The sequence below is a fragment of the Strix aluco genome, chromosome 18 (genome assembly GCF_031877795.1).
Source record: "Strix aluco isolate bStrAlu1 chromosome 18, bStrAlu1.hap1, whole genome shotgun sequence".
Taxonomy (NCBI): domain Eukaryota; kingdom Metazoa; phylum Chordata; class Aves; order Strigiformes; family Strigidae; genus Strix; species Strix aluco.
The window spans coordinates 11,032,381-11,046,963 of NC_133948.1; the positions used below are offsets into that span (position 1 = coordinate 11,032,381).

Here is a 14,583-nt window from a genome sequence, read left to right on the forward strand (position 1 = left end):
GAATGAACTTCCTGTCAAAGCTTTTTCTCTACATGCAGAACTAATCATGATGATGTATGAGTTAATTCAGCTTATAGTTCAAAACTCCCACTGCTTCCTGCTGTGGTTAATTCTGGACTTACTTTTCTATTAATGTGGTATCCAGTATTAAAGACTGTTTTTAGCCTGTCTTGCATGTGTCATCTTTTTGTTTGAGTTGATGGGAAGGTTTTTCATGTAGCAGTGAAGCTTGTCTGAAGAAGCAGCCCAGAACTCTTTCACTTTTTTTGCCTTTACTGACATAATGTTTCAGACTGTTAATAGAATATAAACTATGGGTTTAGTTATGAGGAAAAATGACTTACAGGTTATAAATATGTATTTTCCCCTTTAAACTTTTTATCAGTGGTAAAAAGTCTGAAAATGTTAGTATCCTTCCTTCAGAATGAGGAAATACTAGTTAGTAAAAGTTCAGTTTCTTTTGTTTGTGTAAATCTATTAGATCTAAGTGCATATGCATTAGAGGTTGTCTGTAGAAGTTGGTCAGCATTCTCAGAAAAGATAACTGTGTTCTAAACACTGGCTCTGTTCTAGCAGGGATAGCAGTAATGAAACCATTTTTAATTGGAGGAATTTCCAGGCACAGACAGTATTTTGAGCAATGGGTTGACTAGCTGCTATGGCCTGCTGCAGAGTCAGTCTGACACAGATAACATTCCATTTTTTTCCTTTCCTGTTCTGTAAATATCCATAAGTGCTGTGGTTTCTAGATATGAGAGAGTACTGGTTTGTGCTATAGATAAAAGGTGCAGGAAAACTTAATTTTTTGTTTTTAAAGTAACTGAAGATAAACTCATAAGCTATAATGATTCATGCTCATAAAATACCAGAATATTCAAGAAACTTTTTTGCTTTTAGCTTTTGTCGTTAAAGGGATTCATGTTAATATAATGTATGTTCATTAAATATTATACAGTAACTCAATAACCTTATAGCTGTAATTACATTGCCAATACTTGTGCTCTGCCCTCACCACTATGAGTCTTGAAAGCGATCCCAAGTAATGAATGTGCTTAACTTTGCATTTCATTCTCTGTCTCTAGTCAAAATTCACTTTAACGTTATTGTTCCTATGTGGTAGGGCAATTTATCTCTTGGCATGGGGTGGTGATGACATAGGACAGTTAATTGGTTATTGATTAAAGTATTCCCAGCCTGTTTTTTACTTCTGAATGCTTTCTTTATGGACAGAATAAATATTATAATCCTGTTTGCTTTCCAGACCTGTTTGTGTTAGGCCCTTCCTCCTAATCCTGGAGAAAGACAGTGTGAATAGCTGTGAACATGGTAAGGATTTATTGGGATGATTTTTGAGATGTTTTGGTAGAAATAAAATTGAAAATTTTCTCTTTCCCCAGGACTAAGAATAAATTGGCATAATGAGAACATTGGTTTTGGAGTGATTGTAGTTATTGGTAAACTTAAGAATTTGAAAAAATTCACTATAATGCACACGTCTGTTGTAGGGTAGTTGTTGCTTGCAAGGCACTTAAAATTTTGTTTTTTCAGCTGATTTTAGGGGGAATTGTTTTGATATTTTACTATTTGCAATTAGTGATGACTAAATTCATTACAATTCTTGTAACTTTATGTAGAGGTCTCAGTATTGTCCATTTACCAACTAAAGTAAAAAAACCCAAAAAAAACAAAAAACAAAAAAACCAACAACAAACAAAAAAAAGAAAAACCAAACCAAAAATGCAGTTTGCAAGGGAAGCTGGGGCACATGTAGGTATAACGTTTCTTGTCGCACGTTGACTGTCATTCCAGATTCGAATCGCAGCACTGAATGCGAGCTCCACGATTGAGGATGACTATGAAGGTACCTTCAAAAGTCATAAGACACAGACAAAGGAAGCTCAAGTAAGTAAACCCACGATTTTCTTAATGAAGTTTTATGTTGATGGGAATTTTGTCCTCTCATTGCAGGCATTGTTCAACCGTAATTTTTTGTTTTCAAGAAAGTTGTGTTGTTATCTTATCTCTTGAACCTTCCTTCAGCAAGCTAAAACTTCACTCAAAATGAGTTCTCTTAGGTCTGTAAGGCTCATGTTCTACTAGTCTGGGTGTGGACTGCTATATAGGAGAAAGTATTAAAAGTGAGAAACTACTGATATTAAATATAAGTATATTGTACTAAGTATATATAATAAAGTTGCCCTACAAAATAGATTCGAATTTTTTAAACCACAGGAAGCAGAAGCTTTTGCTTTGTACCACAAAGCTTTGGACCTTCAGAAACATGACCGATTTGAAGAGTCTGCTAAAGCTTATCATGAGCTGCTTGAGATTCGTCTTCTGCGAGAGGTCAGTGACCTTTAGAGAGTGAAACTCTAGAAACTGTTTTTATTACATTTTGTATTACTTCATTTCTTACTGGCTAATTAGAAATGTCAGTGTTAGCAATTGGCAAGTTGTTTGCTGTTCTTTTTACTTGTCTATTTCCTAATGCTCACATTGCATTTATTTTATCATTTCTAGGCAGTTCTTTCTGGTGATGAGAAAGAAGGGCTGAAGCATCCAGGCTTGATGTTAAAATATTCCACCTATAAAAACCTAGCACAACTGGCAGCACAACGGGATGACTTAGAGACAGCTATGGAGTTTTATTTGGAGGTACAGTACAGCTGAAATAAAACACTGCAACCTCAATGTTTGCAAAAACTTGCCAAAATATAGATGTACGCCTTTCAGCATACATCATTTGAATGTACATCTGAATTCTGTATACTTTCTGATGTTACATGTGATGTAACTGGTCCACCATTCAGTCCCCAAATCAGTAGTGACCCTGCTGAAAACTAAAGCAGTGCCAATCCCTGTAGACAAGTTGCTATGCATGTCTGAAATGTGAATAATATTGTTTGTTACGCTTTCTAGGCTGTAATGCTAGACTCTACTGATGTCAACCTATGGTACAAAATTGGTCGTGTGGCAATAAAACTAATCCGCCTACCTTTGGCTCGTCATGCTTTTGAAGAAGGTCTCAGGTGTAATCCTGATCACTGGCCCTGTTTAGATAACCTTATCACAGTCTTGTACACACTCAGTGACTACACAAGTAAGTACAGTACACCAAAAAAATTTCTCAAGATATGTTTAACTTCACATATCAGTAAAAAATTGTAACAGTGCAATTGTATAGGAGAAAGTGTATCTTGCATAAGCAATACATTAGGGTATGATAGAGACTTCTACATCATCATAGAGATTTTTTATTTCATGATAAAGTATGATGGTTTGTATCAATTCTGGTTACCCTAAAAATAAATGCCTGTGGTCTCTTAGATCACAGCCTCTGCAAGAAGTTTCCCTGTAGACTGTTCTCTTGCCTTTCAACATATGCTGATTTTGTCTTTCTAGTTATTTCCAGCTACATAGTTCCAGGATTTGGGTATAAAACTACAGTCTAATTAATAGCCTAGTATGATTAATTGTAGTTACAGCAGTTGATACAACTGACCCTAAGATTTTACATTTGAGTAATATCCAGTGATGAGCTGATTCAAAGGAAGTTTAGGAGAGAAGTTGCAAGATGGCAGAAATGTTGAATCTGATCCCTTAGGCTTGTCCTACTGGAATGGCCCTAATTCTCTTCATGTAATTTCCCACACAAGCAAAAACCTGGTGGGATACATTGCTTGTTACACTAATGGAATCTGCAGTTAAGACATTTGATAACACGAAAATGGTAAACGATTGTGTTTCTGCTTTATGATTCTAATTTCTTTTGTGCAGGAATGGAGTCTTGAAAGTAAATAAACAATGTTTGCAGTACATCTTTTAAACAAAATTAATTATATTCTTCTTCTGGATATAATACTTGGGAAGACATTACAGGTTATTTTAACTGTATGCGTGTAATTATTTGACATGGTACAAAGCTACTGGTCTCATTTATGTAAATGTTATATTTAGCTGGAGTTCTGTGGTGTATATGAAAATGGGAGCTTTGAATGAACCCAAGCAGCAATTGACCATTTGATTTCTGTTTCTCTGTCAGCATGTTTGTACTTTATCTGCAAAGCTCTGGAAAAAGACTGTCTATATAGCAAAGGATTGGTTCTGAAGGAGAAGATCTTTGAGGAGCAGCCTTGCCTCCGGAAAGATTCCTTAAGGATGTTCCTCAAATGGTGAATGTCATCTTGTAGTATATACTGCATTTGGAGCATAAATTTTGGGTTTGGGGTAGTTCAGAAAAGCTGGTGAGATATAGTGCTTTAAACTATAACAATATCTTGCTGACCTGCCTTCTAAATAATAAAGCAATGTTAAGTGTTGGTGCTGCAGACAGAATATGCTTCAGTAATTACTTCTGGAGGGAGGTAAAAGGGGCAAAAAAATCCATTTGCTACTGCAAATACCTAGATCTCTTGTGATCATCTTTTGTTTTATTTCGCTTATTTGCAGCTGATATTTCCAGCATTAATTTTAGTTTTCTTTTCCTAATTAAAAAGCAAAAAAAACCCCCAACCAAACCCAAACCCCACACATGTTACTGCTTTTCCAAGCAGTTACAAATTTAGGACTTGATACAATTTTCTCATATCAGTATGTTTCAGGGAGTCTTGCTGATTTTCACTGACAAATGAGAACAGTCAGAAGACTTTGTATGTTTCACTAGTACCCGAGATGCAGAAATTCTTAGTTTATTAAGCTTTCAGACCACTGCAAATACTGAAAATACTTTGCAATATTATGTTTGAGATTTTAGTCCTTTATTATTACTTTTTTAATTGCAATATGTAAAACTTTTGCTAAAAATTTGGTATTGTGTAGCTCTGCAAAGGAGACTGTCCCTTTCTGTGTGGATTTTATAGTATGAGTGGGTAGAAGGAAAGTAGGAAAAGAAAGTAGAGACCCATGGAATTTACAGGATCTTTGCACATTCAGCATCAAAGCTGCTTCTGATACTGTAATATGTTGCTGTGATGGTCAGCAGAATTCAAGAAAGAAGTTAAATTTTTAGTTTAATTATAGTTCATTCTCACTGAATACAGTAATTGCTGCATATGCAGATAACATCAGTACCCTGTGTAAGTTGTGTGTAGTAAATGGAAGTGGAATGTGTATCCTAGCATGCATCCTTAAGTTACGCAGTAAAACAGTGAAAAACATGTTTAACATTTTAGACTACTATACTGTAACATCTAAAATGTGAAAATACTGAGTATTTAGAAGATACAGAAGAGAAAGGATAACTTAAATTTTAAGGCTGTAGGATTCTATGTATAGCAGTAACCCTTTAAAAGAAAGTCCTGTTTAGTCATAGAGACCGTGATTTATTAAGCTGCCTTAGGTCTGGCTCTTAAAATGAATTACATGCTGAACTAAGCCAGGGCTTTTAGCCACTTGTTTTTTATTTCTGGATTGTGATATCTCTGAAAAAGTGGATTATTTTTCACTTTCAAGAATTCATTCCTAGACTCAGACTATACAAGACAATTTTCAACTCCGAATTTTATTTATGATGACATGAATTACTCAAAACAGCACTTCAGAGTGAAAGGAATTTCTCAGCTGTACAATTTTTTTTTCTGGACCAAAAGCTTCTGTCCCAGAAACCAAAACCTCCAGCTTTCCTTTCATTTCTCAGTGTTTGGAAAACAAAATAGGACAATCTCCCTTTATCTCGTAATTTTTAAGGCAGAACAAAGGTTTCAGATGGTGAACACTTCTAATATGCATGCTATAAAGTTTGTAAAATAATGGTATTTGAATGCTTGTTTTAACACTTTATTTTGGTTACATTGTAGGAGGATATCAAATGAATCTCCCCAGGCTTTAAAGAAAAAAAAAAAAAAAAACAACAAACACACACTTTAATTTCTCTTCATTTCTTATTATTTCTTAGTGACATGTCTATCCATAATGTAAATGTGAGTGAAGCTGAAACAGCAAGAATCATAGATGAAGCACTGGAGCTACGTAAGAAAAGACAAGCTTTGTTAGTGCGTGACCGAGAACCAGACCTCAGACTAGTCCAGCCAATTCCCTTTTTCACGTACGTCTTTGTATTTTCTCTTTTTAAAAAGTTTCTCTGAAGCCGCTTATGCTGACAACTGTGATGCACTTCAGATTTCTTCAGAAAACTTTTTTTTTCTTGTAAAAACAAACCAACCCCCCAGTGTTTTCATATTTTATGAATTTATAAATTGGTCTGGTGTGTTTAACGATTTTAGTATAAACCCCATATTTATCAGTTTTCAACCTTTGAATTAAAACCAGTGATGTTTTTTTTTTAAAAAAAAGGGGATTTAGCAGTCATTCTAACTGTATTATTAGATTTTTCATATATGACTACTTTGTATGTGAACTTCAAAATTTTAGCTTTTTAAAAAGTGTTTTTACAATTGGGATAATGGAAACTCAGAAAAAATTACAGTTCTTTATTTGCAGCAAGATATAAGAATGCTAATAAGTTGTTATATATGTCTTTATTAGGGCATAAAGGATTGGGTTTTGGTTTGGTTTTTTTATTGCACATATTTTTATGGAATATTAATGGACTCCGCGTGTAGGTCCTATTGCAGAGAAGTTGCTTCTACTTGTGGATAAGGGTGAGATTTTTTTTATTGTTGTTTGAATGCAGAACCTGAAAATGGTTCCTTTGACACTACTTCTTTTAGGGTTCAGTATAGAGTAATTTCCTCAGCAACTACTGCACAGACCTTTTTTGTTAGAGACATTTTTTGAGATTAGGTACATTATTGACTCCCATTTCCTTCCTACTGCAACCAACTCACTAGTTTCCTCTGAAAACTTTTGTCTGCTGCTACATTTCTTCTTGTTTTTCTAAGTAGTGTATTCTAGAAGAAAAGCTCCTAAGGACCTCTGTTCCAGGCCGGAAAGTGGTCCATGTGACAGAAAATATAGAAAGATACTCTCCAGTTTTTCTAGTCATGGGACAGACTTTGACACTCAAACGTGTATTGCTCTCCCACTGAACAGCTGCTCTAGCTGTTGGAGAAAAACAATATTGAATGCTGTTAGGTTTGTAAATACAATTTAGAAAATAATGTGACAAGAATTAATGTTGTGATGCCACTGTGTTTCCACATGCAGGTGGAAGTGTTTAGGAGAAGCTTTACTTGCCATGTATCACCACCTTACAACGTGTGATCCTCCTCGACCCAGTCTGGGAAAGAGAATTGATCTCTCAGAATACAGAGACCCAGTTCAACATTTGATTCTTTCTCCTACCTCTACTCCTGTCAGTGTTATTCAGCCAACTCCTGTCAGCACTAATCCAGTGGTGACAGTGCCAGATCCTGTATTACCTTTTACTCCAACGACACCCAACTTTCCAAGTCACAGTCAGAATTCATTGGAACCAGGAGCTACTGTAGGTGAGCAAGGTACTTCAGTCTAAGATTCAAGATATTTCCTATTTATCTGGATATTAAAAGCACTACAGAATTCTTTGGGAAGTGCTGTCTTTAAACTGCATGTCAGTGGATTCAGAACCTTTTCAGCATATGTATGATATCTGATAGGAAAAGTGAAGTTGAGCTCTATAAAATTAAGTTCTGTTAACCCTTCACATTAGAAAAGGAAAGCCACCTAAACTGCCTGAAAATCACTGATTCCTGACTAAGATATAGGACTGTGTTCAGGACAGTGGACTTACTTTCCTATCTAATGGAATTGAGTCAGGTTGATTATTTGTTCTGAGTTGTTACTCCAGTGCAGGACTATGTAACCTCTTCTGGTTTTGTGCTGTTGACTTATACTTCAGTTTCTCAGTCTTTAAGATTAGGAGAATCATGACTCTGTTCCATTAGTGATGCATATCAAGCTTTTAATGTTGTGAAGAGTCTTGAGCTCCTTGGAATGACTGAGCTTTGACAGAAGATGATGACTGGATTATTATTCTGCTTATGTGTAACCTTTAAGAACCTGAGAGAACCAAGGTGTCAGCTATATTTATTTGAAATCTGTAGCAAGAGGTTTGAATATTTTATACTGTAGATGTACATCTATTTATATGTCTAAAACTATCAAGGAATTACCAGTATTTTGTTGATATTCATGAGAATTTATATGTGTTTCTGGAGTTAAAGGCAGACTCCTCTGATTCCCATTTCAGAAACTTCTTGAAGACTAAAATAATGAATTCTAATGAATAATGAAATGCAGAATTTTCACTAAGTCTGCTTCTTGCCTCAGACCAGCATTTTTATGCAAAATGCCATAACCAGTTTATATTAGTGACATCTTCCTTTATTTTTTTAATTTTTTTGCACTGTCTTCAGAAGGAAACCAATGAATCTCAGGTGTTGCTGTAGAATAAAATAAAGTGTCACGCACAGATAACTTATTTTTTTTAAATAAACAAGATCATCCGCTTTTTGTTTGGCAGTTTAACCTGTCAGTATCTTTTTTGTGTGTGTGTGTTAAATTCTGTTTCTAGGTGACACATCTGCAGGTGATAAATCTAAGAAAGGTGTGAAGCGAAAGAGAATTGCAGAAGATACTGGTGAAACAGCAAAAAGGAGATCTGCTAGAGTCCGGAACACCAAGTGTAAAAAAGAGGAGAAGGTTGACTTTCAAGAGCTGTTGGTGAAATTCCTTCCTTCCAGGTACTGTACAGCAATATCTTCCATTATGAGAGTATCAAGAACTAAGTAGAAGAAGCTGTTTGGATTTTGTTAGATTGATATGCCCCAATTTAAAACCACTAGACCCATGTTGTTTTTGAAGCAGATGTAATGCATTGTCTTCTCATAAATTTAATAAAACTGGTTTTAGTAACAATTACTAAAAACTAATTAAAAAATAAGAAAGCTTTTATCAATGTGAAATCAATGTAGAGGACAATGCAGATGTCAAAATAGATAAGATAAACAAGGTAATCTTGGTTTGAACAAAATTTGGGAACTGGATGTAGATCTCTGAATTTGCTTCAGTTAATGTACTTCCACTGTTAAAATATGCTCAGTGTGCCATGTTTAGGGTTCACTGACTAGTGAAAGAAAGAATGAGGATTTTGTTGATACTGTTGTTTTCGCCCCCCTTTCACACAGATTAAGAAAATTAGATCCAGAGGAGGAGGAGGACCCTTTCAATAACTATGAGGTGCAGTCAGAGATCAAAGAGGAGAATTTCCAGCATGTTGGACCACATAGAATGTCATTTGATTCTACAACATTTATGGAATCTGGTAAGGATTTTGTTATAACCCTCACTCTTTCTCTGTTGTTTCTTCCATATTGTATGCTTTATTTTCTGTATTTTCCCATCATATTTAGAAGATACAGAAGTATATGTTATTTTAAATTTAGTATAATTTTATGGCATAGAAATATCTCAGTTGGTAACAGGTGTGATATTCTTGTGTCTTGGGGACTGCTTCATTACTGTGTGCAAGAGCTCTGTTGTGTGGAGTTTCCCATTTAAACAGGTTGGAATACAGTAACTTAATTCTGCATGTATGGGGCACAGGAGACCTGCTGCAAGATTAGTGCGTAAAACACTGTTGAAACTTACTTGTTTCAAGTTATAGTCTGCCTTGACCTTAAACATGTATGGCTTTGTGTTTGTCTGCTTTCCAGAAAAGCAGGACGTTCATGAATTCCTGCTGGATAACCTGAACAATGGTGGGATCTTGGAGCTGATGATGAGATATCTAAAAGTCATCAGCCAGAAGTTCCTAGTGAAGTGGCCTCCTGGCTTGTGTGAGGTGGTCCTTAGTATCTATAACAGCTGGAGAAAGCATAGTAGTAGTCTTCCCAATCCATTACTGAGGGACTCAAGTAATCAGCATATCAAGGTAATGAAGCACTTTTCCTTTTATTTCTATTTGCTGCTCTGTTGCTCTCTGTGTACCAAAAGTACCTACCTGAAATCCAGCAATTAGACGGAGGTTTTGCTTAGCTCTGTCTGGGGAGCTGCGTGTCCTAGCTGTTGCATCTTCCATGAACTGTGGTATACTGCAGCTCACGTAGTTGTTTCTTTCTGAACATATCTGGGTGATGCTATATGCAAATATACCCCATACACAAGATGTGTGCATATATATGCACATATGTGTATAGTCTTAATGTAAATACTACAGATGCAAATACATTTTATTCCATTACTCTGTCATTGCTCTTTCTTTTTCTTCCCTCCCTTTGCTTCTCATACTACACAAAGTTTTGTCATCAGTTGAGTAGAGAGGCTGCTCTGTTCACACTGCCTGATTGAGGGTCAGCATTTCTGCTCTAAATAGAGTAAATACGCTTTAGTTTAAAAATAACCTGCAATTTACAGTAAAAACAAAACAAAAACCCAAACAGAAACAACCCCAACCCCCCCAGCGTCACCATTTTATTACCTTTATAAATATGTAGTTTTCACAAATGCAAACAGAAAAAATGGTAAGTTCGTTAAATTAATGTTAAACCATCTTAGTGACCCAAGATGATGGGTCAAGATGAATTATAAAACCAGTACTTTTTGTCCACTGAGCCTGCCTATGTTATCTTTTCAATGTTAGCAGTGTATATTCATTTGGAGAGTTATTTGCCTTTGGTATGACTGGAGTTTGAAATTTTTTTTTTTTCAGATCAACAGTGTTTCTACTCTTTGCAAATGAAAAATGAGTTCTGAAAACTATGCTCTGTTGACTTAGTTTACAAAACAAAGTATTGCTATGTAGCAGATGTTAAATTTTTTTATACATCCTGTGACTTTTCTATTTCTGTATATTTTTCATATATACATACCCTTTTTTAAACAAATGTAAATATATTTATAAATTATTCCCTTGGTTCTCATTATGACTGCATAACTGCTTGCTTGTATGTAAAAATTTAAAAATTCAAGACTTTGTAGCTATGCTATTAAAAATCACTGTCCTCATGCTTGTCCTTGAATTTATTTTAAACTTTATCTGCAAGTACCTTGAGTGTAATAAATTCTGTTTTTTAAGATCGTAAGGGGCTATTCTGGTAACGTGGACTTTTGAACCTTTTCACAAGCATCTGGTTTTTACAGCTGGACCTGTAGCTCTTATTCCTATGAACTTAATCAGAAAATAGTGTATTCTTCACTGCACAAAACTACCTGGCAGAGATCCATGGTGATGTGATTTTTAATATACTCCTGAACTTTATCCAGCAAGCATTAATAAGCTGATAAGACTGGAGTACATGCTCAGTCTTTTGGAGACAAATACTGGAAACAATATAGGATATAGACTTTTTTTCTCAAATATCAGTACTTCTGCTATATTCTGGAAACATGCTTTTAGCATGGTTTAGCAATTTAATATAGTTTTATTTCAGCCAGATACAAAAATAAGGATGTCACTTTTTTCTAGCATCAGGCAATGCTGTCCTGACTGACTTCTTTTATGAGCTGAGATTTTTACTTTTTTTAATGGTCCTTTTAAGTATTGTTTTGTTTTGTACCTGTTGATTTGTAAATGCTATTATATACCTCAAGACAGAGGAAGAATTAGTTATAGCTTGGGAATAGAAATCCCAAGAGGACAAGTTGAAGGTTTTCTTTGAAGTAAATTGCAAATGTAGTGGTGATTTTTTTTTTTTCATTCTTCTTATAATGTATTTCTTTCTGTATGCTTTTTTTTTGATATCTTTATACTTTTTCTAAGGATATGATGTTGATGAGCCTTTCTTGCATGGAACTACAATTAGATCAATGGCTGTTGACGAAAGGGAAGAGCTCTGCAGGTGAGAACTGGGTGTTACTTTCTTCAGACTCTAAAAACACTTACAATATATGAAGAAATGTTTCCAGGAATTCATTGGATTTTTTTCTTAATGAGTCTCTTTCAGATCTATATTTTCTTGGTCTGTCAATTGCTTGCCTTAAAGTAGATCTGTACTTTTGAAATACTAGTATGTGGGACTCTTTTCGTGGGGTGTTAGTACCTTTATGATAACATGTAATTAATTGATTTGCAGTTTCTCCACGAAATTGCCCTGCTGCCTCTGTGAATGGAAAGTTTGGTCCTGACTTCCCAGGAACTCATTTCTTGGGAGACCTGTTGCAGCTGTCATTTGCATCCTCACAGCGAGATTTATTTGAGGAAGGCTGGATGGAATTTGTCACTCGAGTGTATTGGCTGAAAGCTCGCTTTCTAGCACTGCAGGTTTGTTCTACATTTGGTTTAACAAATAAAACTTTTTCTAAATTAAAATCAGTGTTGTTCAGAGATACTACAGCTGATTTGAGAATTTAAGCTCATTTAAGCGTGTGGATAAAATCAGCTCAAAACATGGTGATTTTGTTTTACTTTTTAATATAATTAACTATCCCTGAGGGTAGAGGTGGAAATGAAGTAGGAGGTCTCACATGCTAAGCTAATATTCAGATATATGTAATATGTAATTCTTTGTTTAAATTAGCTTGTGTTCAGCTTAAAAAAAATTTGAACCAAAGTTATTTGGAGTGGTATTGGGTAGCTGCAGAACATGGATTTTTTTTGGCACCTGGACTAGTGGATACTATCAAAGTCCCAGACAGTTCAAAATGCAGCTTCCAGCTGAAGCAGACTTTGTGTTTAATTACTCTCCCCTCTGCTTTTTCAAGGTAGCATGATTCTTCTTTTGGAGACATTTAATTTAATATGCAGATTTTGAAGCAGAGGGTTTTAAACATTTCACTAAGGGAATAATTTGAAAGAAATTTTATTTGATCCCAGACTTTTTTTCCCTTCAGGTGTTGCTTCCTCAGGACATCAAAGAGTTTGTTTATGCATCAATTATGTTTAAGTCAATTGTCAACTAATAATGTGAGTCAGTTTCATAAGTGTGAACTAATCAGTTCCTTCCATTTTTATTTTTTGTATCTAAGGATTCCTTTCTAATAAACTTACTTGAGGAAAAATGAGAGTTCCTTTACACCTACTGCCATTTTTTCTTTAGATATACAGTTATATTTTGCCTGTGCAGCTTGCATTCCATTCTTGACCACTCAACTTCAATATCTACTTCAGCTGGACAAAGCAAGTAGAATCCATTCACTTTGCAGAATATAAGAATGTTTCTTGACTCTGTTTTTATTTGCACAAATGGAAGAGTTATTTCTACTGATTTACTCTTCCATGTTCTGAAGGAAAGGGATTTTAGCAATCCAAGTTAATCTTTCAAATTTACGCGAGCAGAATTCTATTTCTCCGATTTGTTTTATCTGTTGTTAAAGTCACTGGTAAGATTTGCTGCTTTTTTTTTTAAAATTTGAGATTGTCAGTTGGATTTGTTTTTTATTTAGGAGGATGTGCAGTAGTCACACTGGCAGTGCCTGCATTGAATTTAAACATTTTCTACATGCTTTAGAAATCCTTACTGCAGACAGAACTCTAGGGGTTTTTTGTTTTTGTTTCCTCTCTACTGTTTCTGTAGGGAGACATGGAACAGGCCCTTGAAAACTATGATATCTGCACTGAAATGCTACAGAACTCCACTACAATGCAAGCTAAAGCTGGCAATGAATGCAGCATTGTAATACGGTTACCTAATCTACATGTTGATTCTGTTGTTTCTTTAGAAGAGGTAAGAATTGATTTGCAGGTGTATTCGCCCCACTCCATCCCTCCCAGTTTCAAAGGTTATCTATGAATTAGCTCTTTTGTGATGGAACTTTACTCTGTCTGTCCCAGAATTTTTCTAAGAGTGGAAGGACAGGTTTGTAGTTTAATGACAATGTCAAGGCCATCATCTCCTTTTCAAAAAGACACCTTCTGGATCTGTTGGTCCTGTACAACTTAAGATTGCTTTTATGCAAAATAAAAATATTAGAGCAGCTGCATGTAGAACACTAGATTATTAACAAATCAGCAGTTGGTTATGGGACTGGTGCCACAGCGGTTTGGCTCCTTAGACCATGGGACTTGTTATGAGAAACGTGGCCTACTGGGGGCTGAGGGACCCATCTGTCAAAGAAGGGGAAGGGCATCTTTGGCTCTGGGGAGACCTTATAGCAGCCTTCCAGGGCTTAAAGGAGGCTACAGGAAAGGTGGGGAGGGATCTATCAGGGAGTGTAGTGATAGGATGAGGGGTAGCAGTTTTAAACTGAAAGAGGGTGGATTTAAATTAGATATAAGGAAGAAATTCTTCCTTGTGAGGGTGGTGAGACACTGGCGCAGGTTGCCCAGAGAGGTTGTGGCTGCCCCCTCCCTGACAGTGTTTAAGGCCAGATTGGACCGGGCTTTGAGCAACCTGGTCTAGTGGAAGGTGTCCCTGTCCATGGTCCCTTCCATGCCAAACCATTTTATGATTAGATTAATGTTTTATTTTCTGTTCTTAAAGATAAATTTCACCTTTGCTTTAATGAGCTCTTTACTTCAGCAGTCTGTTTTCCATGTAACCATTTGTGTACACCTAAAGGGATGTCCATCTTCTTTCTGATGCAGTTTTGGGGGATGAACTCCAACACAGGAGATGCCATCTTCACTTTGAAGTTCATCTGATAGATGCATTCTTGCAGTGTAGAAATGTGTGATTCTGGGATTTGAGGCAAAAAAGTTCTAGTCATCATAGCACTAAAGTCACGTACTATGTAATAATTAAAAATCTGTGGAATGGGTAAAGTGTT

General features: G+C 35.7%; 1 protein-coding gene across 4 annotated transcripts in view; it reads left to right on the top strand.

Annotated features, from left to right (window-relative positions):
- The window catches only part of CABIN1 (calcineurin binding protein 1), a 119,943-nt gene that overhangs the window by 1,667 nt on the left and 103,693 nt on the right, over positions 1-14,583 (top strand). For 2 of the 4 annotated variants that reach the window (XM_074843730.1, XM_074843732.1), the window contains exons 3-16: positions 1,262-1,326; positions 1,810-1,902; positions 2,233-2,346; positions 2,521-2,655; positions 2,920-3,100; positions 4,043-4,172; positions 5,894-6,043; positions 7,105-7,397; positions 8,453-8,621; positions 9,066-9,202; positions 9,594-9,811; positions 11,639-11,717; positions 11,952-12,139; positions 13,392-13,541. In XM_074843730.1, the coding sequence (XP_074699831.1) occupies positions 1,324-1,326; positions 1,810-1,902; positions 2,233-2,346; positions 2,521-2,655; positions 2,920-3,100; positions 4,043-4,172; positions 5,894-6,043; positions 7,105-7,397; positions 8,453-8,621; positions 9,066-9,202; positions 9,594-9,811; positions 11,639-11,717; positions 11,952-12,139; positions 13,392-13,541 (2,040 nt within the window). In that variant the 5' untranslated portion in view covers positions 1,262-1,323. The remainder of the gene's footprint in view (positions 1-1,261; positions 1,327-1,809; positions 1,903-2,232; positions 2,347-2,520; positions 2,656-2,919; positions 3,101-4,042; positions 4,173-5,893; positions 6,044-7,104; positions 7,398-8,452; positions 8,622-9,065; positions 9,203-9,593; positions 9,812-11,638; positions 11,718-11,951; positions 12,140-13,391; positions 13,542-14,583) is intronic. The other 2 variants (XM_074843731.1, XM_074843734.1) reach the window with 1 other exon arrangement.